The sequence below is a fragment of the Barbus barbus genome, assembly GCF_936440315.1.
Source record: "Barbus barbus genome assembly, chromosome: 16".
NCBI classification, from domain to species: Eukaryota; Metazoa; Chordata; class Actinopteri; order Cypriniformes; family Cyprinidae; genus Barbus; species Barbus barbus.
In genome coordinates, this window is record NC_136744.1 from 3,189,995 (window position 1) to 3,217,013 (window position 27,019).

The 27,019-nt window shown below is 38.9% G+C and overlaps 1 protein-coding gene across 1 annotated transcript in view; it reads left to right on the top strand.

Moving 5' to 3' along the window:
* Positions 1 to 245: 245 nt before the first annotated feature.
* Positions 246 to 27,019, top strand: part of LOC306882066 (brefeldin A-inhibited guanine nucleotide-exchange protein 3-like) — a gene marked incomplete at its 5' end in the record, with an annotated part of 74,021 nt that continues 47,247 nt past the window's right edge. The window contains 14 exons of the mRNA XM_079436512.1: positions 246 to 330; positions 1,496 to 1,551; positions 1,944 to 2,021; positions 2,619 to 2,750; positions 3,025 to 3,093; positions 7,777 to 7,899; positions 8,171 to 8,216; positions 8,684 to 8,768; positions 9,613 to 9,717; positions 19,270 to 19,597; positions 19,900 to 20,012; positions 22,693 to 23,672; positions 25,923 to 26,089; positions 26,185 to 26,350. Coding sequence (XP_079292638.1) covers positions 246 to 330; positions 1,496 to 1,551; positions 1,944 to 2,021; positions 2,619 to 2,750; positions 3,025 to 3,093; positions 7,777 to 7,899; positions 8,171 to 8,216; positions 8,684 to 8,768; positions 9,613 to 9,717; positions 19,270 to 19,597; positions 19,900 to 20,012; positions 22,693 to 23,672; positions 25,923 to 26,089; positions 26,185 to 26,350 — 2,533 coding nt within the window. The remainder of the gene's footprint in view (positions 331 to 1,495; positions 1,552 to 1,943; positions 2,022 to 2,618; positions 2,751 to 3,024; positions 3,094 to 7,776; positions 7,900 to 8,170; positions 8,217 to 8,683; positions 8,769 to 9,612; positions 9,718 to 19,269; positions 19,598 to 19,899; positions 20,013 to 22,692; positions 23,673 to 25,922; positions 26,090 to 26,184; positions 26,351 to 27,019) is intronic.

Sequence of the window (27,019 nt, forward strand, 5' to 3'; positions counted from 1 at the left end):
TCGCTGCTCACCCACCTTACAAATCAGACGCTTGCACTAGAAAGCATTTAAAAGCCTAGATGTCCAGTTTAATTTAGTCGAAACCTTTATATTATTTGCAATGTTACTAAATAGCAGCGGCTTCCCCGCTTATAATAATAACTGACGTACAGTGCGACGCATCTTTACTGGAGGGATGCTGAGCCTGAGGCAGGAGGCCTGAAAGCATCATTTCAACATAACATTTCTCAGTCATCTTCAGCGCAATGGAGGAGATTCTCCGAAAGCTTCAGAAGGAGGCATCGGGCAGTAAACACAGAGCGATCCGGGACTCCTGCGGCGGCGCGCGCGGTAAGAAGATGCACCTGTCGGTGTTCAATCTGCTAGCAACGAAGCACGCGATGTTTTAATGTGTTTTAATGTTTGACAACAACGACATAAGTGCACTGTGAGAGCACATGCGTGCCCGCCTCTCAGGGATGTGTGTTCAGAGCAGAATCCTCATGTAACAGCTGTTACAGTAGATATGTGTTTTCCTCAAGCTGTCAAACTGCAGATTCGTTTCCTGAAGAGCGAAATATAAACATTTTATTTCCAGTGGATTTCTTGGGTTTATTGCATGTGTGCATTTAAAGCTCCTTATTTTTAAAATGCATACTGAAAAAAGCCTTATAATCATGTTAATAATATGATTTGGACATGTACCATGGTTATACCTTGGAATATGATCAAATATACCCCTTCATGAATATGATTATCATTCAGTATGAAATTAGCATGACTTTAAATTAACTCCACAGTATTTTTAAACGACTTTCCATAAGGAAGCTTCTGTTTTAATGGTTAATTTCATCTTTTTAACGTATACTTAGTTTTTTTTTTTCACCTAAGCTGTTTACTTTCAAGATGATACAGTAAGGTATAAAAATAAAAGCAATATTGCTAGTACTAGTTTGACTAATTTCAGTGTATTTATTATAAAACATTCTTATTTATTGTGATCATTAATATAACAAGTATTTAAAAGTGTTGCAGGCTTGTTCTTGTATTGTGTTCAAACTAATAGGCTTTTAGTGGATGGGCAAAAGCAGCTCTAATGTAAACCACACTATAGTTTAAGATGATGCAGAGCTTGGAGACCTCAGCTGACCCTCAGTGTTTCTGCATTGCACATCTCACACACTGTCAGTCATGCTGTGCCAACAAATCAGGGGTCAAAACTGCTGCTGCGCTGGGTAACTCTGGCTCACTTTACAGGATCAATGAAGAGCTCAGATGACAGTATAGCGAGGCCTGATCTGGAGTAGTTTTCTAATGTGAGGTTGTTGGGATTTCTGCTTGATTTGGTTTCAATTTGAATGAATGATGGAGCTTCAAAGTACATTTAATCATATTTAAAGGATGTTCATGTGTTAACATTTGTGTTCGTACCATTTAGGTGTTTTTTTGATCCCTGTTTTCTAATTTTGGAATATTATACACAAATTTTCTTCTCATTTTTCCTGCTTTTCTACAGAGACCCTTCAGGCTCAGAATGGTTCAGTTAAAATACCACCATCTAAACTCAGGCAAGTGTTTTGATTCCTAATATAATGTTTGTATTTCTTCAACATACATTCTCACATCCTCATGATCCACACAGACATAATCCATGAAAATCAATAGAAAGGCACATTTATTAAGTCTTGCATAGCATTCGTTATTTTTAAACCTTTCATTTACACAGTGAAAATGCATTAAAGTAGTAAAATGACTAAATATTCTTCTTCCATAAGTATTGCCATGACTATAACTTTGAAATGGGTTACTATCTTAGGTTCGTTTATGTTTATTCATATCCAGATGATCTCTGACTCATCAGAGGGAGTAAGAGTGACATAAGAAAGCGCTTCAGTGCAAAGTCTTCATAAGTCGGATCTTTCATGTTCTGGTGTGTTAAGTGCAAACTATTTTTGTGCAGAGAGAAGTGTTTGTTCCCTCTTCAGTTGGCACTGGAGTCTAAAAACACTAAACTGGCTCAGACTGCCCTCACAGGAATGCAGGTGTGCTTATTACTAAACTTTATACATTTTTTAAAACGCATACATTTCACAGACACAAAAATGATTTAGGTACACTCGAGAGATAATGGTTAATAAGGAGAAACATGGCTATTTCAGTGGAAAAACCATCAAATGTGAAGTGTCAATTTTTTTTGGAAATGTCAATTTATTTTTTTCACTGTAATTGACAAGGTGACTTAAAAAAAACCTGTACATGTAACAGTATTACATACAATGTAATAATGTATCAAATATAATTTTAGACCATTAAAGCATTAATTTGAGATAATTAGATCTGTTACAGTTTTTCACTGAATAGAGTAAGGTAGCTTACCATGATAGGTCTTTACTGCATTCACAGCAGTTTTGCAGGCTTTGATGTTAAATTAGTAGTTCTTTATACAGCGAGTGCCTAGCATTGTGGTGGCAAGATTTGAAACCACTCCCATTTTTTCAGCGAATGTAAACATACATTTGACATATTTAACAATTCAGCTTACAATCATGGTAAGGTGAGCAATGTTCAATTTTTTTAAATGTGATGTGATCGTTCATGCTCAGCAATTTGCATGTTTTTTTGGCCTGTGGCACTGACAGAAGATCCTTTGCGAGGATTGCTTTGTTGCTGTGGAAACAGAGGTTCCAGAGAAGCAGCTGTTCAGTCAGATCCTGGAAGCCATCAGGGTGACGCCCACCCTACATGAAGACCTGCAGGTCGAGGTCATGAAGGTCCGTGCTCGTCTGAACCCTCATCCTCACAAACGTCTGCTCTGTCAGAAGTGGTTTGTGGAGAAAATGTTTAGTCAGAGTCAAAAAATAATGTGCTGCATCTAGCAGGCTTAATCGATTCAGTGTCTGCATCCGTGGTGTAATTGCATGGATTTGCAGAATTACAGGCACATGTTCCTGATCTCCTGTTTCTAATACAGAAGTGTTAAATCATTTTCATGCCAAGCAGCTGTTATATTAAATGGCTAATGTTTTGTAGTTCTTTGTGTTGTAGGTCCTGCTTTGCGTCACCTACTCCTCTACCTTTGAGATCAATGGCCACAACATCTTGAGAATTGCTGAGGTAAGACCTGCTTTTTTGATAAAAACTGAGATGACAGAATGAGATGGCCAACAGAAAACTGCTAATCTAAAGTGAATCTGGCAACCCTCTCATTAAAGTCCTTGTCAGAGGGCATCTATTCTTAAAGACGGCTGTGCTATAATTCTGTGAAGACGATGATGAGGACGATGCGGTGATTTGGTCAGGATCACAGGTTTTTGGGTCAAACTTATACAGTGAGAAGCATTATATAACGTTATAGCTATTGAGCCTTCCCTTGCCTGTCCTCTGCTGATTTAAAAAAAAAAATATATATATTTTTTTTTTCGTTGTTAGGATCGCTATTTTATATTATTATTATTTCATTTCCATAGCAATTAGGCACATTACCACTATTTTTTTACCGCTAAGGTATTTATGCATCATGATAGTATTTGCATTGTCTATATATATTTTATTTTACTGCGGTAACTGTGAAAACACCAGACCAAGAGTTGATTGCATATAAAAATAAAACCGTGTCTGGGTGCTTCGCAAGTTCGCATCTTTGTCACCTTTTCAACCTCATAGTGTGAGAGGGGCTGTATGTGAGTTCACTTGTTGCTTCACACCACTGTTTTTTTTCTGCTGAGGGATTGTCATTTTATGGGAAATCTTAGATATTCACCATGCAGATTTTATTCATTATGCAAATTGTATTTGCACAAACAAAAACAGTTGCATGCTAAGATCCCACTGTGTCTGTGGATATCGCGTTCCTCCCCCTCCTTTGCATTTTTAACTTTGTTGCCCCTGGTTTGCCATAAACAGCTCATAAAAGCTCATCATGATGTGTAAATGGGTCTGGTTGTGCCAGACTTCACTTATTTTCACTTATTTTCACACAGGACTGTTCCAAAGAGCCCCAGAGAGCAGGCCGTAAACAATGAGGCAAAAGCAAGCACTTTCTGACAGAGCATGTCCAGTCATACAGCAGACACATTAAGTATTTAGACGCTTATAATGTCTGAATGTCACTGCGCTTGATGACAGAATGTCAAAGCAAGTGGTTTTCAATTCACAAGACTCTGCTCTTTTGATGTTGTATAAGGCAAATGTTTTTGTTAGGTTTTCCTAGCCTCCAACAGTGTGTCATTCATTGCTATGGTTACAGGTAAGAGTGGTCACAGATGCCACGTCTTAGAGTCTTTTTCCATGACCAAGCGTGGCAGAGCGGCAGATGCTCTGTGGTCAGTCATTCTGTTTGCTTAATGGAAGATTCCTTTTCAGAGTCACTTTGTTGAGGCCTAACAGAGATGTAGCAGCATAAACTCATCACGGAGCAGGATTATTATTTTAATACTAGCAATCAATCAAATCTGTTACATTCAAACAAAAATGTTTTGTATTTATCAATGAACTCCAGTTGCCTCTCTTTCTTTTAAAGGGGTCATCGGATGCCAAATTCACTTTTACAAGTTGTTTGAACATACATGTGTCTTAGAAGTGTGTGTACACATCCATCCTATAATGATAAAAATACACCCAGTGTTTTTTTTTTTTTTAAATCCCCATTTTAAAATCCCCTTCCTCAAATCAGGCTGTTCTGAGATTCCTGTCAGAATGACGTAGTTCTGCACAGACCGCTCCCACGAGAGTTGATTGACAAGTCTTACCTTAAACCCTCCCTGAGTGAGCGGTCATCAGTCTGCCAATGTGTGGACTCCGGTGCAGGAGAAGACTAGATGTCTCCGATTAAGCGATTGAGGTATTCTGTTGTTAGATGTAATAATGAATAAAGCAGTCGTCATTTACTCCCGACATCTGAGCCGCTGAAGACCCAGAGGATTATGTTTGTTTTTGAAGGGAATGTGCCCCCTGATCTACCTAAATGTGTCTATGTTTGCGCAAATCATTTGTGATCCAGCTTCACCTCCAGAAGAAGTGAGATTAAGGGTTTTTAAGGAATCTTTGCAAATCGCCTTTCCTAATAATGTGCTAGTTTGCAAGTTTCACAATGAATGTGGCTAAAGTAAACAGTGGCTCGGAAGAGGGGGGCGGAGTGAGCAGAGCTCATTAACATTTAAAGGAAAATGCTACAAAACGGCTTGCTATGACGAGCTATTTTTGACCGGTTTAAAGTTTTTTTTTTTTTTTTTTTTTTTTTTTTTTAACCAAACTATGTTACAGATTTTTCATTAAGACCCTAATGTATCATATTAACTTGTGGAAAATGGGCATCCGATGACCCCTTTAAGAGGTAAGGAGCTGAAGGCCAACTATTTCAGTGCCCTTGTGTGTCTTCTACACTCTTAAAAATAAAGTTTTTTTTTTTATTGGCATCAATGGTTCCACAAAGAACCTTCATGGAACCTCTTCATTCCACAAAAGGTTCTTTACAGTGGAAAAAGGTTCTTTGGATTATTAAAATATTCTTCACACTAAGACAAAATGGTTCTTTTAAGAACTGTTCACTAAAGGTTCTTTGAGGAAGCAATTTTAATTTTTATTTAATTTTAGGAGTGTGTGGTGACAGCGGCTTCTTTGATTGGCAGATCGTTCTTCGGTATTATGGCTAGTGTAGTTTTTCACTGGGAATTTTGCCAGAAGTTTCTCTATAGAGACAATGATTGGGATTTATGTGCTGCCATTCAAAAGTTTGGGATCAGTAAGATTTTTTTAAAGAAGTTTCTTATGCTCATTAGGGGTGGGAGAAAACATGGATCCATCGTGATTCTCTCTCCAACGATTCTGAGCTTAGTTTTTAACCAGATGTGCGATGATGCTGAGTTTGCTTTAGAAACACCCGCATTCTGCTTGCTTCCAATTCCTCACACACATACACCACTCGAACCTTCCGTAAAATAATCTTTCATAAAGTTCGAAATGGTTGAAGCGAATTACAGGATGCGCTGTGTGAAGTGTGCGGTCTCGCCCGTCGGTAAAGTCATCATTATGTGGTTTGGAATGCAGTGGACTTATATATTTAAAATATGAACCTCAAGAACAGAAGGCTGCTTTAATTTCAAATGCTGACGCGCGCTTTGTTTGTATAGATGCTCGCGCATGCGGCTGTGCGTGACTCCGTGTGGTTTAATGTACTTGTGTCTCAAAAAATGGTTTTATGACGCAAAATGAATGTAAACACAGCCAGTTATGTCTTGAGGGATTAAACGGACAGGACAAACCACATTACTTCTTATATTTCAAAAGAGATCCGTGCGTGAATGCAGCTTAATAGATCTCCCGCTGTCTATGATGTCATAGTAAAAAACAACCCTGCTGAAAAAAATGTTGCTACAATAAACACTACTATTCAAATGTTTGGGGTCAGTAATTTTTTCTTTCTTTTCTTTTTTAAGAAATTATTATTTTTTTATTCAGCAAGCATGTTAAATAGTTAAAAAGGGATAGTAAAGCCTTATATAGTTAGAAAAGAATTCTATTTTGACTACATGCTTTTTTTTAAACTTTTTATTCATCAAAGAAAAAAGTATCATCAAAAATATTAAGCAGGACAACAGTTTTAACATTGATGATAAATCAGTATATTAGAATGATTTCTGAAAGATCATGTGACACTGAAGACTGGAGTAAAGTCTGATGAAAATTCAGAGCTGCATCACAGAAATAAATTATATTTTAAAGTATATTACATTAGGAATCCAATATTAGAATTTGCAATAATATTTCACAATATTACCATTTTTGTCTGTATTTTTAATCAAATAAATACAGCCTTAATGAGCGTAAGAGACTCCATTTAAAAAAAAAAACACAAAAAATCTTACTGATCCCAAACTTTTGAAAGGCAGTGTACTTTTAGAGCCCTAATGTTGTTTCTATTGCAGCATTTTAGAATTTCTCTAGTTTCAATTCATTGTGCCCTTGTTTTTAGGTCAGATCTTTGCCTGCAGTTACAGCTGTGAGTCTGTTTAGGTCCATTTCTATTAGCAATTTCAGGCAAAGCAATGTTTATGCATTTTGTAGAAATGACTGGATCATGCCTGATGATGACTGCTTGTAAACAGCAATTATTTAGTCATTCCATGGATGCCCAATTGCTTTAGATTTGGCCTTTTTTGGTTATAAACCACTTCATTTTTTTGTGCAGTTTACACTGCAATGTCGTCCTCAAAATTCTGTGCATGGAAAAAGTTCAGATTTTTTAAAAGTCCATTGCATTTGATTTTACTTTATTTATTTTTTTAATCTCTCATGACACACTCATGATCTTTTAATAAAAGATTTCTTGCTTTTTCTTTGTGTGAGAGCTTTATGAAATGCATTTTATTTTTGTCACTAAAGTGTGTAATTTCTGTGGTACTAGTAGCTCCGAACACAATTGCAAAAATAACTTTGGTTGTGTCAGAAGTTGACTTATCAATCCACTCAAGCTTCCATGTGTATTCATATCTCGTAAAATATGATTGTTCTGACAGGGCTTGAAGGCAGAGATGGTCGCCTCAGTATATTAAACTGGGAAAAGATAAAGTAACGTTGCAAACTACAGACTTTACTATCAAACCAGTTTGCATAGTCTTACCAGTTCACAAATGTGATTGTAAAATGCTAATGTTCAGTTGTTTTGAAGTTGTCTCACTTTTGGCATGTAAAATATCTGAAATGATCTAACATGAGAATGGTAACTTTTGTTGTTGCAGCAAAACAAATGCTGTTTGTTGTGGTGGATTTTAGCATTTGTTGCATCTTTGTGTGTTTCAGGTGTGTATTGAGACATACATATCGAGTTGTCATCAACGCAGTATCAACACAGCGGTCAGGGCCACCCTCAGTCAGATTCTTGGAGACCTCACCCTACAACTACGCCATAGACAAGAAAACACAGTGAGTCATGTTTCGTGACCGTTTCACAGAGCTTTATTAAACGCAAGCACATGTCTATAATTTCTTATTACGCAGCTCTCTGAAATATGCTAATGTGATTGGTCAAGGGTGACATTCTATAGTCTTTTTTTTTTTTTTTTTTTTTTTTTTTTTTTTCTGCAAAAGATTCCCTTGTGACTATTTTTTTTTATTCATTTTTAGACTTCTCATATGTTTCTAGGATGTTAAGAATGAACTGATGTTATAAAAGTGTCTGGTTGGGTTTTTCTAGGGTGTTGATGGTGAGGAACGTTGCATACCTGTCCACCAGCACAAAGGTACGCTGAATCGATAAGCCGTGAAAACGTATTAACGGTTGCCAGGCAAAGGCAGGGTTTTCAGCATGACTCATCCATCAATCTGTCTGATTTATAATTTTCCACAACCATTTTCATAGCTCAACTAGTATATCACATTTACTGATGATAGCAGCTGTCACTGATCTTGACTCTGATCTAAAATCTGCATGCATACATACATGCGTATCTGTCTTATAAGGCACAAGTTCCCAACCTTTTTCTGAGAGGTCCTTTTCTTCATGAGCATGTTGCTAAGATGATCACAGTAATCTAATAAGCATAAAACTACACAATAGATTAGATAAGAAGCTTATGTGCAGTTCATTAATGTTTCTCATACAGAGTCTGATTTATAATTAATATTCACAAAACGGGCATCGTTCAATTGCTTGCTTTGAGTTTTAATTGCCATTAATTGTAAGTTACGTATATGTTCATGTTTTCAGATCTGTCTCCCACTACCGATGCACTGTATGAAGATGTTGTTATGGTGCTCACTGTTTTCTGTGACAAACTGGAGTCTGTCTCCAAGTAAGCTTTACATATCTTCAACTTGTTGTTAGGTTGTTATTAGACTAGCGTTATTAGCTGTGTTTGCTCAGATTACTGTAGCTCCTACTTGCAGTATAATAGCAAAATTGTAACCCGGGGTGTACAATCCTGCTTCTAGAGGGATACTGTCTTGCAGTTTTTTTTTTTTTTTATTAAGTATTGCAGAAACATCTGACAGACAGTGTGAATGATGCCTCAAATCACATGTATTGTTGAGGAGAGATTTGCTAATACTTTTCTAATCTGTTTTTACAATTATTTTTTTATTGATGAACAAAAAATGGCATAGAAATCCCATTTACTTGGAGGATAAACATTAGCATTGTGACCGTGAATTTCAAACACCTCACATATAAAGTGTAAAATATAGTATAGTTAATTTTGACTTTGAGCAAGAACTCAAAGTCAATCTGCTCTACCCTTTGTCAAGAATATGCCTACTTCCTTATTATATAGAATGTGAAATTGTTGTATGTCCGAATTAATTGGAGTATAAAACAGTAATCGAAAAGTACCAGGATGACCTACTACTTCCACCAAGATTCTATAGTTAGCATCCAGTGGACACTTTAGTATCCCTTGAAGCCACAGGAGAGGAGTTGTGAATGGGAGAAAAGTGATGCATAGGTCACATGGCCAAGCCAACATGGTGGATGTAGTGTGTCTGGATTTCATTCATATTGCACACATTCATACTATAAAGAACATATATTTTTAATGGTCATGAAGTTAGTTCCAATCAATTTTTTTTTTTTACCTACTCAGTATGTGATTTCCGACATGTATCTAGTGTTTTAATGTGTGGGTGTGTGTGTTTCTTTAGTGAAAACCAGCTGCTGCAGCTGTTGTACCTGGAGTGTATTCTGTCTATGCTGAGCAGCTGTCCTCCCACAATGCACCTGCATCGTAATTTCACTGACCTCATCTGGTGAGACATGTCTTTGTTCTCTTTGCATATTTAAATCAAGGGCGTCTGCACTTTATGTAGTTAAAAGTAGCTCAGCTTATGCACAAGTATTATTGCTTTTCATTTTTAATTTGAAATTAATTGCTTTAAATTAGTTTTTTTTTTTTTTTTTTTTTTTTTTTTTTTTTTTTAAATGCTGAGACACTAAAAGTCATACTTGAGGCTACTTGTCATACTTGAGTCATACTTGATGCCTTAAACTCAGTTTGATATTGTAAAACAAACTTTTTGCAAAACTCTAACCACAGTTCTCTACATTACACACATCATTCGAAACTAACAGCTCTTTTGTTTAATTTGAGAAACACTGCAATTTTTATGCCACACTCATTTACTGATGACCTACACACAGTGATCATGTGTGAAAACACTTATACATCATTTATTCACTTCATTTAATCAAAACTCTTATTTTGTTTTTATTTATTTTTTTTAGAAATAATTTTTATAAATAAAGCTGACTTTCTGACTTGGCTTATGCGTATTCTGTCTGTGTGCGTGTGTGTATATTTATGTTGTATGCATATTTTGTGTGTGTATATATATATATATATATATATATATATATATATATATATATATATATATATATATATATCTCTCTATCTCAATCTATACCAGTGGTTCTCAACCCATGGCCCGTCACGAATCCAATTGCGGCCCACCATGCTGAATGTTAGTCTATGTGCTGAACACAATTTAAAAAAAAAACTTTACAATTCATTTTAGTTTTTACATTAATTTAAAAATGCACTAAACAAATATAAGCTATACTGTTTTTATGTAAAATAATTTTTTCATATATTTATTAAAAAAATGAGCAGATCTATGTACTCACGTTGTAACAGATCTAGTAAGCGGTTACCTTACTTCTGTGATTTAAGTGGTAATTTTACTCCCAGTCATGAGGGGACACAAGGGAGTCATTGTTAGTCAAGTTTTTCTAGATCAGAGAATAAGAGGCGTGGGAGGTTTGAGTAAGGACATGTGAGCTGGGAGTATTTGCTCTCCATTCTTTTTCAAACCCTTATTGAGGAACCTTTGTGTTCTACATCTCCGTGTAAGTTGCTTTATTGTTTCTTTAATATTATCAGAGGTTTTATAATGGGAAATGTACTTTGCTTCATGAACCTCATGTTGTATTGTTTGTTTTGTTTGTCTAGAGGGTTTTTGTATTCACCTGATTTTGAGGGCATCTCAACTGGTCAATGTTTCTGATTTACTATTCACTTCAATTTTGGAATTTTTTTTCTGAATTACATTATGGACTACTGCCGTGGATGATCTTGGACTTATCCCTGTAGTATCCTACCATCTACAACGCTGTGATGAACTAGGGCCATTGGTGTAACTTAGGACTTTATATCTGATTAGACCTTTAAAAGGTTTTTGCCTCCAAGTATGAACAGACTGATAGCACTGCTACACGAAATGTGGTCCAGTCACCTGTAATGTTTGATGTTGAAGTTCTATGATCTTCTAAAGGAAATATAATAAGCTATTCACTGGTGATTGATCCCCCTTCATTTTCTTTGTGACATTTGATATTGGTGACCGTTACATAATTTGGCGCCCGAACAGGGACTTTGATTACCGCTTTAGCAAATTTCCTGAAGAGTGAATTGAATGGATGTTCTTTGAATCAATCATATGCTATGTCAATCCAATATATCCATGTACAACATCAATCTTTTCCCCATTTGTTCACCCAAGTGGTAGGTTACAGTTTGTGGAAGCATTTGTAATTGATAGTTGCTTCATCTTTTTTTTAGTCTTATTCTTGGCAGAAACTCCTGCATGAGACAACACTGAGTCTATTCCCAAAATGGATCCAGACTGTACTTCTGAACCTTTCATGACCCGACGTGAGCCAGTTCAAGAACTGATACACTGCTTCAGCAGTTTGTATATAGAATCAGAAGGAGGGGCGATTGCTCCAGAAGAGGATAATGACTCAAGTTGTCTACCACATCCACCACCACCGGACGAGGATGATGAAAGTTTGATCAGTCTGACCATTGCAACAAGGGTAAGTCAATTGGCATTCAGAATGGACAAGATGGAGAAAGAGAGTGTGGCACGTGTCCAGGGAGATGAAAGATATGTTCAGCAGTATGACCGTCGTTTGACTGCTGTAGAGGGACAGATGCAAGATTTGGCAAAGTGAATGACCATTCAGTCATCTCTTGACACTCAAAGTCTTACAGAGTTGGAGGAGAAACTTACTGACTTTTTAGAAAAGAAATGTAGTCTCCTGAAGAAATCTCTAGAAGACCAACTCCAAGAGATGGGAAGAGCTGTGATGGATCGCATGAAAAGGAGAGACAACCATCTCAAGTCCTTGTTTTGTCTTACGCCTGGAGCTACTTCTACACAAACTATTACATCAACACCAGATGCACAGTTAACTCCCATGCTACACCAGCTGCAAAATGGCTGTAAAAATATAATTCCCTAAGTTTGGGAGCACAGTAGATGAAGACCCAATAACTTATTTAGAGAAGTGCGCAGAATATTTAGCTGTATGTCCCATGAATGATGCTGAGATATTAGCAACATTGCCATCTGTGCTGACACACATCCAAGGATTGGTGGGTGGCCGAAAAGGCACATGTTAAAACATGGGAGTCAGTTCAAGGCTGCATTTTTGCGGTCCTTCCTACCCGATGATCACGAGGTGGAAGCAGAAAGGAGGATACGAGAGAGAAAGCAAGGGATTGATGAGGATATTTGAACATTTGCCTTCCAGTATCGGCCTTATGTCTTAGACTTAAACCGACAATGACTGAAAAAGAGATTCTGCAGGCTACTTTGAGAAACTGTAATTTATAATTTGTAATAAATGCTGTCTTGCAAGCATTTTAAGAAGAACAGTAACTACCTTTGATGACCTGGTGCGCACAGGAACTTTGGTGGAGCGAGACATTGCTGAGGAAAGGGCCTTCTGGAAGCAAAGGCAGGCAGAAAGATCCTTTAGGAAAGGGGGCCCAGATAAGTCCAGTAGAGGTAAGCCAGGGAACCACGGCATGGCATTGTTAACAAGAGGTAATGTCAAACTTCTTACCTTGACTGTAACTTTGCGTAACCAGCCTTGTGAAGCCATTGTGGATTCAGGCAGCTTATACTCTTTAATCCAAGAGTCACTGTGGAGAAGATGGAAGGATGAGGCCGAGTCTTGGCAGTCCTGTCGGGGACAGACATTTGCCCTGACCAATGGACACATCCAGAGGGCATTACGTGAAGTAACCTGGGAGTGTACCCTACAAGTTGGAGAGTTGGACTTTGACACCTCCATATATTCATTGCCTGGACAGAAGGAACCCGTACACCCTTTCTCTTGCTATGACCAACTGCCCATGGTTAACATATACTGTGCACAGCCAAAAGCGCAAGTATCGAGTGACACTGTTAGTGCTATTAAGGATTTAGTAGATCTTGCTGATGCTTCCCGGACAGAGAAGAGGCGTTTAGAGGGATTGCTGCTGAATTGGCCGACTGTCTGTACAGATGAGTTGGGCCAAACATCTATCATTAAGCACCAGATCATAACTAGCGACTCTATCCCAGTGCGTAAAAGAGCCTACCCCGTTCCAGTCAATAAGCAAAACTTCATTGATGTGGAAGTCAAAGCCATGCTGAGTAAAGGTTCAATACGGCCATCTTACTTTACTTTTACTTTACTTTTGTCATTTAGCAGACGCTTTTGTCCAAAGCGACTTACAAATAAGAAAAAGTAACTAAAACTAAAAGTTACAACTCTATAGATACTATATACCCACATATTTAAGAAAATAAAGAAATTAAAATTGACACATGCATATAAGATTTCAATAATAAACATATAAATGAAAAAACTAAAATAAAAAGCAATGCTTCTATCCCTGCCCGGTGGAGTCGCACGGTAGAGTTGATGGTCTTTACACTCTTCGGTCTTCACACTAAGAGGGCTTCACACGACGACTGCCGCGACCGCTGCCGCGGTATAATAACCTTTTTTTTTTATACCAATCCAACAAATCACCATTTCAATTCAGCTGGACCCACTTTCCTGTTTATCAACTAAAAATGGCCAAGCAAGTGCACACACTGACAAGATATGCGATACAGTACGAGACCAAACGCGATTTCAGCACCTCTCAACACAGTAAACAAAATAAGCCATCTACAATCCCCATGGGCTGCTCCAGTAGTGCTAGTACACAAGAAGGATGGAGGAATGCATTTCTGTGTGGATTATCGCGCACTGAATGCTGAATCTTAGGAGTGGATACTGGCAAGTGGCGATGGATGAGAGTAGTATCCAAAAAACTGCTTTTGTCACCAAGTACAACCAGTATGAGTTGGTTCGTCTACCATTTGGGTTGAAAAATGCTGGAGCAATATTCCAAAGGCTGATGAATGAAGTCCTGCAAGATCTTATAGGCAAATGCTGTTTTGTATACATAGACGACATTGTTGTATACTACAAAGACGTTCAACAACGCTTCCAAAATCTGAAGGTGTTTGCTGCATTGGAATCAGCTGGCTTAACACTTAACCTTAAGAAGTGTAAATTGGTAAGAAAATCACTGACTTTTCTAGGACACGTCATATCAGAGGAAGGGATCAAGACAGAGGATTCCAAAGTGAATGCTGTTAGGAATTTTCCTACACCCAAAAATGTTAAAGAAGTTGAGCGATTCTTAGGTCTTGCAGGGTGGTATCATCGCTGTATTCTGTATTTTTCAGAACGTACTGCCCCACTTCATGCGCTTAAGAAGAAGGGGATACCGTGGAACTGGTCTGAAGAGTGCCAACATTCTTTAGAAGACTTGAAAGATGCCCTGCAAAAGGCCCCAGTTCTCATGCCACCAGATTCAAGTAGACCATTCAAGGTGCAAACTGATGCGTGTGACATCGGACTTGGTGCTGTACTGACTCAGGAGTCAGAGAGAGGAGAACATGTCATTGCCTATGCCTCCCGGCTGCTTCAAGGAGCAGAAAAATCATATGCCGTGTCAGAGAAAGAATGCCTTGCTGTGGTCTGGGCGGTTGAGAAGTGGCGACAGTACCTGGAAGGGAGACCTTTTGTAGTACTTGCAGATCACGCCGCACTCACTTGGGTTTTTAACCATCCTCGCCCAACATCAAGACTTACTAGGTGGGCTATCCGACTCCAAGGATTTGACTTTACTGTGAGATACCGGAAAGGGAGATGTAATGTAGTGCCTGATTCATTGTCCCGTGCGATTCCTGAAGAAGAGCCACTCGGATGTGTTGCAGTATGCCAAGCAAAAGATGTGAATGGAGATTTACCAATTAACTGGGAAGAACTTGGTCAAAGCCAGAAAAGTGACCAATCATTGCAACCTTTGTGGGATGAAGCAAAGCTCAACCCTATTGACCCCCAACGGATCTGCTATGTTGAACAAAATAACTTTTTGTTCAGATGTTTTCCTGATGGACAAAAGGGGCATACTTTGCAATTAATCATCCCAAAAGATCTATGGCAGCAATTTCTTCAGTTTGCACATGACAATCCTTTGAGCAGGCATCTTGGGCGCATGAAAACATTACGTCGATTACTCAACGTGGTGTATTGGCCAGAAATTCTACAGGACGTATGGGATTACTGCAAACGGTGCCAAGTCTGTCAGCAACACAAGCCGCGTATAACTAAACTTTCTGGAACCCTTCAGTCTATTCCTGTAAAAGAACCTGGATACATGGTTGGCATTGATCTTATGGGTCCGTTTCTAAGAAGCATGAAGCTGAACGAGTATTTGCTAGTCATTGTGGATTACTGTAGCAAGTGGGTTGAGGTATTCCCTCACCACTGCATACCATCCACAGACTAATTTGACAGAAAGGGTGAATAGAACTCTTAAGATGATGATTGCATCATACGTCAAGGACAATCATCGGAATTGGGACCAGTGGATCCATGAGTTCAGGTTTGCAATCAATTAATCTTGGCACGAGAGTACCAACTACACTCCAGCAGAGATTGCTCTAGGACGTAAATTGAAAGGGCCCCTCGAACTATTCCAATATCGTTCTCCTGATCCTGACCAATCTGCATATGAGGTTATTGAACGCCAACAATCACTCTTGGAGAGAGTGAAAGAGAATGTCATGAGTGCTCAAAGCAGACAACAGAGATACTACAACCGTAAGAGATGGCAAGAAACCTTCCAAGAAGGGGAACTTGTCTGGGTTCGGGCTCACCCGTTGTCTCGTGCAGGGGACGCATTTACAGCCAAGTTAGCTCCCAAGTGGCAAAGTCCTGCCAAAGTTTTAAAGCAGCTGAATAATGTAAATTACAGAGTTGAGATGTCAACCGACCCCAAGCAGGTTGAGACCTACCATGTAGAAAATTTGAAAAGGTTCTACGGCCAGGTCAGGCCTTCTTCTGAAAAGGGGGGTGTATAACAGATCTAGTAAGCGGTTACCTTACTTCTGTGATTTAAGTGGTAATTTTACTCCCAGTCATGAGGGGGCACAAGGGAGACATTGTTAGTCAAGTTTTTCTAGATCAGCGAATAAGAGGCGTGGGAGGTTTGAGTAAGGACATGTGAGCTGGGAGTATTTGCTCTCCATTCTTTTTCAAACCCTTATTGAGGAACCTTTGTGTTCTACATCTCAGTATAAGTTGCTTTATTATTTCTTTAATATTATCAGAGGTTTTATAATGGGAAATGTACTTTGCTTCCTGAACCTCATTTTGTATTGTTTGTTTTGTTTGTCTAGAGGGTTTTTGTATTCACCTGATTTTGAGGGCATCTCAACTGGTCAATGTTTCTGATTTACTATTCACTTCAACTTTGGAATTTTTTCTGAATTACATTATGGACTACTGCCGTGGATGATCTTGGACTTATCCCTGTAGTATCCTACCATCTACAACGCTGTGATGAACTAAGGACATTGGTGTAACTTAGGACTTTATATCTGATTAGACCTTTAAAAGGGTTTTGCCTCCAAGTATGAACAGACTGATAGCACTGCTAAACAAAATGTGGTCCAGTCACCTGTAATGTTTGATGTTGAAGTTCTATGCTCTTCTAAAGGAAATAAAATAAGCTATTCACTGGTGATTGATCCCCCTTCATTTTCTTTGTGACATTTGATATTGGTGACCGTTAAAACGTTATCATTGTTACGCATTTAGCGAACACTTACAAGCGTGCACTTTGGCAGAATTAAATTCAAATAGGTATCAGCAGCCATTAGTTCTGTAAAATTGAGAATCAGAATGAACAAATTTGTTAAGGGAGAAAACGAAATGTGGAAAATGCCAGCAAAGGAACACATTCAAACAAGAATAGTGGCAGCATCAGCAGTGACGAGAGTGCTGGACTTTCGGCATCAACTTTCGGTTTGCCCCGCCACTCACTTGAAGATGTTCAGGTAAAAATAAACACCCATAAGCTACTACGCATCAATCATCATTAATTACAGAAATGTGGCAAAACAACTCTGGAGAGAACCTCAGATTATTGAATTCTAAAATGCTTCCCATATTTGGATCAACATAGGCTACATTTCTGAACGCACATTTTCTGCAATGTGGCGTGTCGAGTCACGCTTCAATGCGCTTCTTACACGCAACTTACAATCGCAACTTCATTGTGCTGTTACTCCTTTCGAGCAGAATTTCACAAAATTGGTCAGCTCCCGACAGCATCAGGTGTTTTATTAATGGTGAGTAGATTTATTTATTTCAATAAATGTAATCGTTTAGATATCATAATATTTAGGCTATAAATAATATTATAAATCTGGTTGGTTTGTATTGATGACGTAATATGTAAATGACGTGTGCGGCCTGTGAGACTTGCACTTGGACCATAGTGGGGCCAACTGTGGGAACCGGAAAAAGGTTGAGAACCACTGTTAAAACAGTTTTCAAAGAAGTGTTTGCTTTTGCAAGATGTGTGACATTTTGTATGTTGTGTGTGTGTGTGTTTTGTGTGTAGAGTTTTGAGAAATGGAGCCATAGTTTCAAAAACACTGTGAGCATTTTTGAAAAAACTTTAACATTAAATTGATAGCCTTCATTTTACTATGTGATTGCAAGTGTAAATAAATGACTACTTAAAGGGTTGGTTCACCCAGAAATGGAAATTCTGTCATTTAATTACTCCCCATCATGTCGTTCCCAACCCATAAGACCTTTGTTTATTTTCGGAACACAAATTCAGATATTTTTGATTAAATCTGAAAGCTATCTGACCCTGCATAGACAGCAAGGGAACTACCACTATCAAGGCACAGAAATGTAGTACGGGCATTGTTAAAATAGCCCACATGACATCAGGGGTTCAACCGTAATTTTACGAAGCTTTGAGAATACTTTTTGTGCACAAAGAAAACAAAAATGACTTTATTCAACAATTTTTTTTTTTTCGCTCTTGGGACTGTCCTCCGCCATTATGAAGTACACGCTAGGGCTGGGCGATATGGCTGAAAACTGTATCATGATATCAGTGTTTCATATCGGTCGATATCGATAATTATTGATATTTTTTTTTAAGGTGGTACATCAAGTTCGTGGTCTTGCATAATTTGCAGACGACATTTGGTCTGACTACGGTCAGACTTATAATATCCAAAAACTGCCATACTGGGAGCTGACTTTCTCTTTTATTTACAATTTCCTCGCTCGCTGCGGCACTCATTTTCTGCTTATGAAGAGGAATCCAGCAGACCAGCCAATAGGGTCTGGCTGCAGACGTGCACTCTCAGCCGCGCGTGCGCACTTTTTTTTTTTTTTTTTTTTTTTTTTTTGCGCGTGCGCACTTAGACACGAGACAACGATATGGCGCAACCAAACATGATACTGTTACATGATTGGCTGTTAGTGTGTCACTCCCTACGTTGCTAGGTTACCAGAGAGCGAGTGCCTTTGTTAATGCAACCAAACTTGCTTCGCAGCCTTTGTTTTCTTCCGACGAAGAATAAAAAATATCGAACGTTTTATCGAACACATTTTTTATTGATATCGTTCACGTGTCTATCGCGATACATATCGTTATCGTTTTATCGCCCAGCCCTAACACACGCACATGCTTTCTTCTGCTCGTAAACAAGGCGCAGTGCATGATTTTTCTACATTAGCAGCACCACATGCTGTCCCATGGACTATTTTAACGATGTCCTTACTACGTTTCTGGACCTTGAATGTGGTAATATCATTGCTGTCTATGGAGGGTCAGAAAGCTCTTGGATTTCATCAAAAATATCTAAATTTGTGTTCAGAAAATTAATGAAGGTCTTACGGGTTTGGAACAACATCAGGGTGAGTAATTAATGACAATTTTCTTTTTGGGGTGAACTAACCCTTTAATGTGCATGTACAACAATTACATGTAAATGTAAACATTATTCATTAGCTAACATTTATATATAATTATTAGCATTGTACAATAAACACATCTATTTCTTTAAAGCGCATAAATCTCAGTCTGTTACTTTGGTCTTATTATGATTCTGGAGAAACATGCTGCAATTATGCCTACTATTTGCACACAGGAAGCAGTTGTGTCCAACTCTGGTGGTGATTATGGGAAACCCAGCAAGTGATAAAACCATCACCTCTGCCCATGCTGGGCAATCCCAGGACTCAGATGCAGCACCGGGGACAGCAGTCTTGGATCAAGGCCGAGGTTCTGGCTGCTCATCGAGTGTTCCCGTCATGATCGGGCCAGTCGTTCGCACCATCTGCTATGTGGCAGCAGAGTTAGTCCGTTTGGTGAGCTGTGTCGAGTCCATGAAGCCTGTTTTGCAGTCCCTGTACCACCGTATTCTGCTCTACCCACCACCCCAGCACAGAGTGGAGGCCATCAAGATTATGAAAGAGGTGACATCTTCACACTTAGTATACACACTGCCATACTTCTAGTGTAACATCTCTTCCATGACAATGATCTAAATAGTAAAACTCTTCAGACTTTTTTTTTTTAATTATGTGGTGAAACATACTCCATGCATATGTATATTTCAAACGCTTCTGGCTATGCATACTCAATTTCATGTGCCGCTGCATTTCAGAAGATTCTCATTTTATGCCACAGACATGGAAAAAAAACTCTACCGCCCCCTTGGGTACTCAGGTTTTTCTGTACTAATAAACATGCTGTTATACCCCTTGACCCCCTCCAGATTGTGGGAAGTCCTCAGCGCTTGTTTGACCTGGCTGGCCCGTGCGTCATTGAGCCTGAGACAAGAAAGCGGTCTTTCTCAAAAAGGAAGTCACATCTTGATCTTCTCAAACTGTAAGATATTTTGTGTCTTATTCAGTGACATTCAGGCATTTTAAGGCTATTTCACACTGCATAAACAGATGGTGACCAACACCGACAATCACTTCAGTATGTCACTTCTCAGACATTCCACGACGCGACGAAGGCCAAAAACTTAGAGGTCATGACAGGAGAAATCAAATTTAAACAGCTCGTTCACGTCTTTGTACAGATATCATAAGGATCCCAGCGTTAGGAACAAGTGGACAATTTTTTTTTTTTTTTTTAATGGCACCCCAGCTCTTGTCAGAGAAGTGTTTGGAGTATTTTGTTTTGTAATCGAGGCACAGTGTCATGGAGAGTTCACAAAGAAACATTTGTTGAAAGATGAAGTGGTACTAGATCTGACTGCTGCTGCATCACAAACCGTAAGTCAATTATTTCATAATGCTTTGTCTGGAAATGACTCCAGGTTTTTTTTTTTATGTATTTATTTTTTTAATTATGTTGTCAAAACACTCACATGCAGTAGTAAGGGGGCATTAATACTGCTTTCTATGCAGTGACGTTAATCAATCATAACCGTGGCCGATAACTTACAAGCCTTAAAGGGGTCATCGGATGCCCATTTTCCACAAGCTGATATGATTCTTTAGGGTCTTAATGAAAAGTCTATAACATACTTTGGTTAAAATTTCTCAATAGTAGTGTAAAACAACCCCTTTTTGCCAAAAACAGCTCTGCACACAGCAACCTGTTTTACTGCATGCTTCTTTAAATGCTAATGAGCTCTGCTAACCCCGCCCCTCTCTTCTGTGGGGTGAAGAGCCGTCATGAGAGTGTTTACTTTAGCCACGGATCTTGCTAACTAGCACAATATTAGGAAAGGCGATTTGCAAAGATTCATTAAACTAAATACTCGCTTCTTCTGGAGGTGAAGCTGGATCACAAATGATTTGCGCGAACATAAACGCATTTAGATAGATCGGGGGGTGCATTCCCTTCAAAAACAAAGGTAATCCTTTGCGTCTTCAGGGGCTCAGATGTCGACAGTAAATGACAACTGCTATGTTCATTATTACATCCAATAAAATACCTCAATCGCTAAGGAGACATTCTTGTCTACTCCTGCTCTGGCATCGAAACAATAGCGATCGGACTGTTAAAGCTCACTCAGGGTGGGTCTAAGGTAAGATGGCCGTGTCAATCAACAATCATGGGAGGGGCCTGGGTCTGTGTGATGTCACACAGCCAAGAAGATGAGAGCGGCTAACACATCTAACACATGAACACACGCATTCACACGTTGCAGAAAGAGAGAAAGTGAGGAAAGGATGAGTTTAGAGAATGAAAATGTGAAATCCCAAGTTTACAGCAATATGTGCTATTGCATAGACCTGAACAACCATCAATCACTTATTTAACTCTCGCATTGAGTTTCTCAATGAGGCAAAAATTTGTATTAAATGCACCAGCTCAGCAAATATCTGGAAGTTACTTGACAGTTCAGTGGTCGTTTGTAGTGATGTCTTGGGAAGCCAATCGTTGGGTGTTGGCTGGAGATGGTTTCAGTTGCTAGTTGAAGTTTGAAGCGGGTGCAGTCAAACTGGACTTTGCAGCAAATTTAACTTTTGAACACGAATCTCAACGGAAAGAAAAGAAACTAAAGTAAAAGAATAAGGCCGAAGCACGCTGGAATGGCGCTCGAACACAGAAAATAATGAAAAAAGGCATGGCTAAAAGTTAGAATAGCAGAGAGGGAAAAAGAGGGATTTGATGGTGTCCTGCGTTTTCAAACTCTACTTTTGGACCCCTCCCAACTGGTGTGTTGACCAATTAGACCTTATCTTAGCTAGGGGTGTCGCTCTGTTTCTCCCAATACATAAATCATGTATCAGTCACATGGTCCGAATTTTACACGCTCTTGCAAAATATACTTTTGGATGTGATTTCTATAACCAGAAGATGATACATTTGACAGAATTATTTTTAAGCAAGAAGATTCAAACACACCCATACTAAACATGAATATGAACTCTTAGGCCGTACAATTAAAAAGACATGCATAATATGTGATTAAAACATGATACTCTAATGTGTGGGTTACATAATATGGAGTTATGCATAGAAATCATTAGTTGCTCATAAGTCCTTTTTAAGATAATTTTTGGTGCATATGGAAAAGTCTCTGTGTAGGACATAGGGACATGTTCTGTGAACAAAGGAATTTCAGTCTGGTCTGTGTCTTCTTTGTGGGGGAAAAGTCAGTCTAGGGAAGCTCGTAATTTCTATTGTGGAACACATGTGATGGCCATCTCTTTGACCATCAGTCTTGATTACCTAAATTTGACAGTCTCCTTCCTGAGTTGGAATTATCAATAAGTGTTCCTCTTGTTTTAATGTTGCAAGCTGCTCACTGAAAGAGTTGGTTGGTTCGCTTGCTTCAGAAAAGCTGAATCTGATTTATGACGTCCTGTTACAGCCTTGGGGCCCCTCTGGAATTTCGGCTCCATGTTTCGATGTTCTGATCGAATCTTAAATTTGTCTGATTCGGTCTCTGATATCCTACAACAATCTGAAAAATCCAGGCAAATATGTTTATTGGCCTATGACCATACAGTGGGAATTAGCCTTAAAAGGATGTCTTAGTCTGTGGGTGCTGTTCCTTAAGTAGTTTTAGCAATAAATGTCAGCATCTTTCCTATTTTCTCAGGGTAATGGACGGTATAACAGAAGCGTGCATGAAGGGAGGGATTGAGGCCTGCTACTCTTCTGTCTCCTGTGCTTGTGCCCTATTGGGTGCATTAGATGAGCTCAGCCAGGGGCGTGGCCTGCAGCAAGACCAGTCCCGCATGCTGCTGCGGCGATTGGATGAGCTAAAGGAAGGGGTGGAGTCTATGCGCGAGTCTGTAGAACTCAACGAAGCTGACTTCCGCTGGCAGCGGCGTGTGCTTTCCTCTGAGAACGCCGCCTGGGAGAACAGCATTACTGAACGCAGCCCTGACATCAGCATCAGCGTCACCACAGACACAGGCCAGACCACACTGGAGGGGGACGTGGGTCAGACCACTCTTGAAGGGGAAATGGGCCAGACCACTCCAGAGGACTGCGGGGAGGAACCGCGCCTACCTTCACCTTCTACCTGTGGAGCTGCAGCGAGAGTGCGCCTGGACCTACCAGAATGTGTAAGAAACCGCGGCGTCCCAGAAGCCCCGTCCAGTGCGGCCCCTCCTGATGTAGTGCAGCGCAGCCACGGCTTGGCCTACCCTGACATCACCAACTTTCTGTCTGTGGAGTCTCGGGCGCGCTCACACGGATCACGCTACAGCGAAAGCAACTTCAGTGTGGACGAGCAGGAGCTGTCGCGAACAGAGTTCGATTCGTGCGATCAGTATTCCATGGCTGCAGAAAAGGACTCGGGACGCTCCGACGTGTCCGATATGGGCTCTGATAACTGCTCTCTCGCTGACGAAGAGCAGACGCCACGGGACTGTCCTGGGCAGCGTATGCTACGGACGGCTGCTCTGTCCCTAAAACTGCTGAAGAACCAGGAAGCAGACCAAAAGAGCGCCCGGCTCTTTGTGCAGTCTCTAGCTGCGCTGCTGCCCCGGCTGCTGGGACTGCACAGCACCACGGATGTAGACGTGTCCCTGCAGAACTTCTCATCCACCTTCTGTTCGGGACTGCAAGCAGGTAACAGGACGAGTGTTGTGTACAAGAATGAACTGGTAGTCTGCTTTAGGGATATGCCGGTATCAAATTTTCATGTTGCAATTAATTGCTAATGCTTTTATCACAGTATACGGTATTATCACGGTATTGAAATTTAGTTGCAAAAAAGTATTGTCATAATACAGTATAACAGGTTTAATAACTTTTTTCTTTTAACAAAAATAACTGAACATTTAAATACAATAAAGCAATACACAAAAAATGTATAAAGTTAAAAATTTTGCACTGATTAAAGTGCAAAAGAATTATAAAGACCAATAGGTATCACTTTACAATAAGATCTCATTAGTTAACCTTAGTTAATACATTAACATTCACAATGAGCAATAGCTACATTTGCTACAGAAGTTATTAATCTTTGTTTAAAAAAAAAAAATACAATCGTTAGCTCATTAAATAAGTTTCAACTTTCTATTTTAACAACGTGTTATTAAATATTGGAATTACCTAAGATTAATGAATGTTGAAATACTGTTTCTTACTGCATAACTAATAAGGAATTATTGAAGAACTAACAGTCATTAACACTTAACTCTGTTAACTACTAGGGAAGTTGTTAACTAATCAGTATGTAATACAATTTTATGATTGTGTTAAGTAACAGTTAGCTAATCAATAACTAATGTATTCTGTCATACCTCCTGAAGAACTACTATTAATTTAAAAATAAAAAATCGCATGGCACTTCTTGTAAAGAGTAGGGGTGTAACCCTGGTGTCCTGGCCAAATTCCCTCCTCTGGGCCTTATCAAATATGGCCTCCTAAACAATCCCCATCGACTGGATTGGCTCTGTCTCTCTCTCCTCTCTACCTGTAGTTGGTGTGGTGAGCGCACTGGCGCTGTTGCCCTGTGGCTGAAAGTGGATGCTGTACACTGGTGGTGGTAGAGAGATTGTAATCTGATTGTAAAGCACTTTGGGTGTACTGCAACGCACAATAAAACGCCAGATAAATGCCTCATTCATTCATTCATGCAGGGGGTTTATGAGTTTAATGAAAAGAGAATAATTAAATCATAATGTTTAATTAACTACATTTTAAAATGAATCGAAATAAAACGCTTACTGAAAAAAAAGTATTTTATTTGTTTACCTGCATGCCATGTGGCCATAACCAATGTTAGAGAAATATTAACATGCAAATGTGATACTTCATTATTAAAAGGTTTATTTTAAAATCTCGGGTAATTCAAATAAAAATATAAAAGGTGAAAGAGGATCAAATGACAAAAAGTGGTGAATTTGTGCTTTTTAATGTGTTTGAAAGACAAACGCCTTCCAAAGAATACATGGTAAAATTACCAAATGAGTGATAATTCCAAAAAAATAAAAAAAGGGTTCATCGGTAGTTGATGCAGTGTTGAAACGCTTCTTAAACCTGAAATTATTTTTGTAAATCCAGTGGTCAGGTGCCGTGTAGCCACCTGACTAATGACTGATCTCTGTGTGAATGTCCACAAAACTGGACTTTCTGAGGCTATTTTAGAAAGGAAAATTTAAAAGATGAAAAGGAAACAATAAATTATTGCTATTGTGTAAATGATATGCATTCATGTAATCCATAAGTCATTTTAAAATGTAATCTAATTACAAGTACTTAAAGTTTGGAAGCTGATTAGTAATCATTTTCTGTGGATTTCATCTAAAAGCCTTTTGTTCTCACACAAATTGATCAGCGCATATACGCAGAGCACATTGGGTGACTGGAAACTCCAGTGTGCATGCTTGACCTGCGAGAGTCAGTGAGGTTTCTTATGCGTCAAGCATGTGCGGTTGAGCTTTCATTTACCATATTTTATGTACTTGTGTGTTCTCCAATGTTTAAATGTGAATAAAAGTCTCAACTAAATCTGTTCGTCATATCAAACAATCATGTCTCTTAAACTTGAATTGAGCTAAATAATGACACTATTGTCTTGTAGAGCCTGCCTTATAGTTGTTCCATAATCAATGAGCTTTTTACAGCATTTACAACATCTTTTTGTTCGAAGACGAATGAAAGATATCAATTTGGAACTACTAATGTTTCATAGAATGTTAACTTGTTTAATAGTCATTATATGACTAAGTTGTTCTGCTAACAGAAACTAAATGCTGATATTGCTGTCCTCGGGCATAAGACCAGACTTTCAAATATTAGAGACACCTTAAGTTTAAGATGTTTGTATGTGTGCATTTGAAGGTAATGTGATGTTATTGTATGGTCTTGTAGGTGGGGTTCATTCTCCAGGTTTCGAGGGCAGTGAAAACCTGAGTTGTCAGGCTCTGATGAATGCAGATGGATTGTACCTGGTTTCCTATTATGCTCTCCTGCTCAACCTCAAACTGTGCTGCTGTGACCATTACCACAGGAAACCCACATGTGCTCTGGTGTCTTTGGTATTCCTGCAATATTTTACCATACATTTGACTATTATTTTACCAGCCCACACAATCTGATGGTGATGCTGAATGAGCTGTGTCTGTGTGTGCAGAAAGAGTTTGTGCGTCAGATACAGAGCAGTGGCGTTCTGGTGGTTCTGTCTCAGGTCTGGATCGAGGAGCTCTACAACCAGGTGTTGGAGAGAAACCTGCTGGGAGAGGGGGGATACTGGGGCTCGGCTGAGGAGCAGTCTTTACCTCTCATCACCATGCTCACCGGTAATACACCTTGGTGTCAGATTATTGGTCATCAGATCATTGTCGTCTTTGAGAATTATTAATTCAGGTGATATTTTTTTCAGAAGTAATGTCTTTTATCATTTTGAAAATGTTCAAAAGTGAACCTAGGTAATGGGTATACCAACCAACTGTTTTAAAAATACACATACAGCCTGATACCACAATAAAATATATGATTCAAACTTAATTTAAACCCGTACATAAACCAAAAGTCTGTTTAAGAAACATTTAATATTATGCACTATTTCTGAGCCACTAATCAAATTAACAAGTTTGTATTGGATAAAAGTATAATTATGACATAAAAATATAAACAATAATATCAGTTTGGCTAACATTTGGCAATGTCACATGCTAAAGCCTTTAAATATCAGTTATTTATGACTGTTTGCGAAGTACTTAGTAAATCACCCTCTGTATACTCAAATGCACAAACATATAAAATGTTTGATTTTCTAAAGCAAATTAGTTTTCATGTATTTGGCATCTTGGTGAATCAAAGGCTTAAAGTGGTATAGTGGCTAAAGATGTTAGTTCATTTTAATGCAGGCATCCCCATATCTGAGAGAGATCTGTTTTCGACTCGCTCTCTGCTCATTTAATTGCTATGCTGATCAGGTGCATCTAAAAAAAGTAGAATATCGTGAA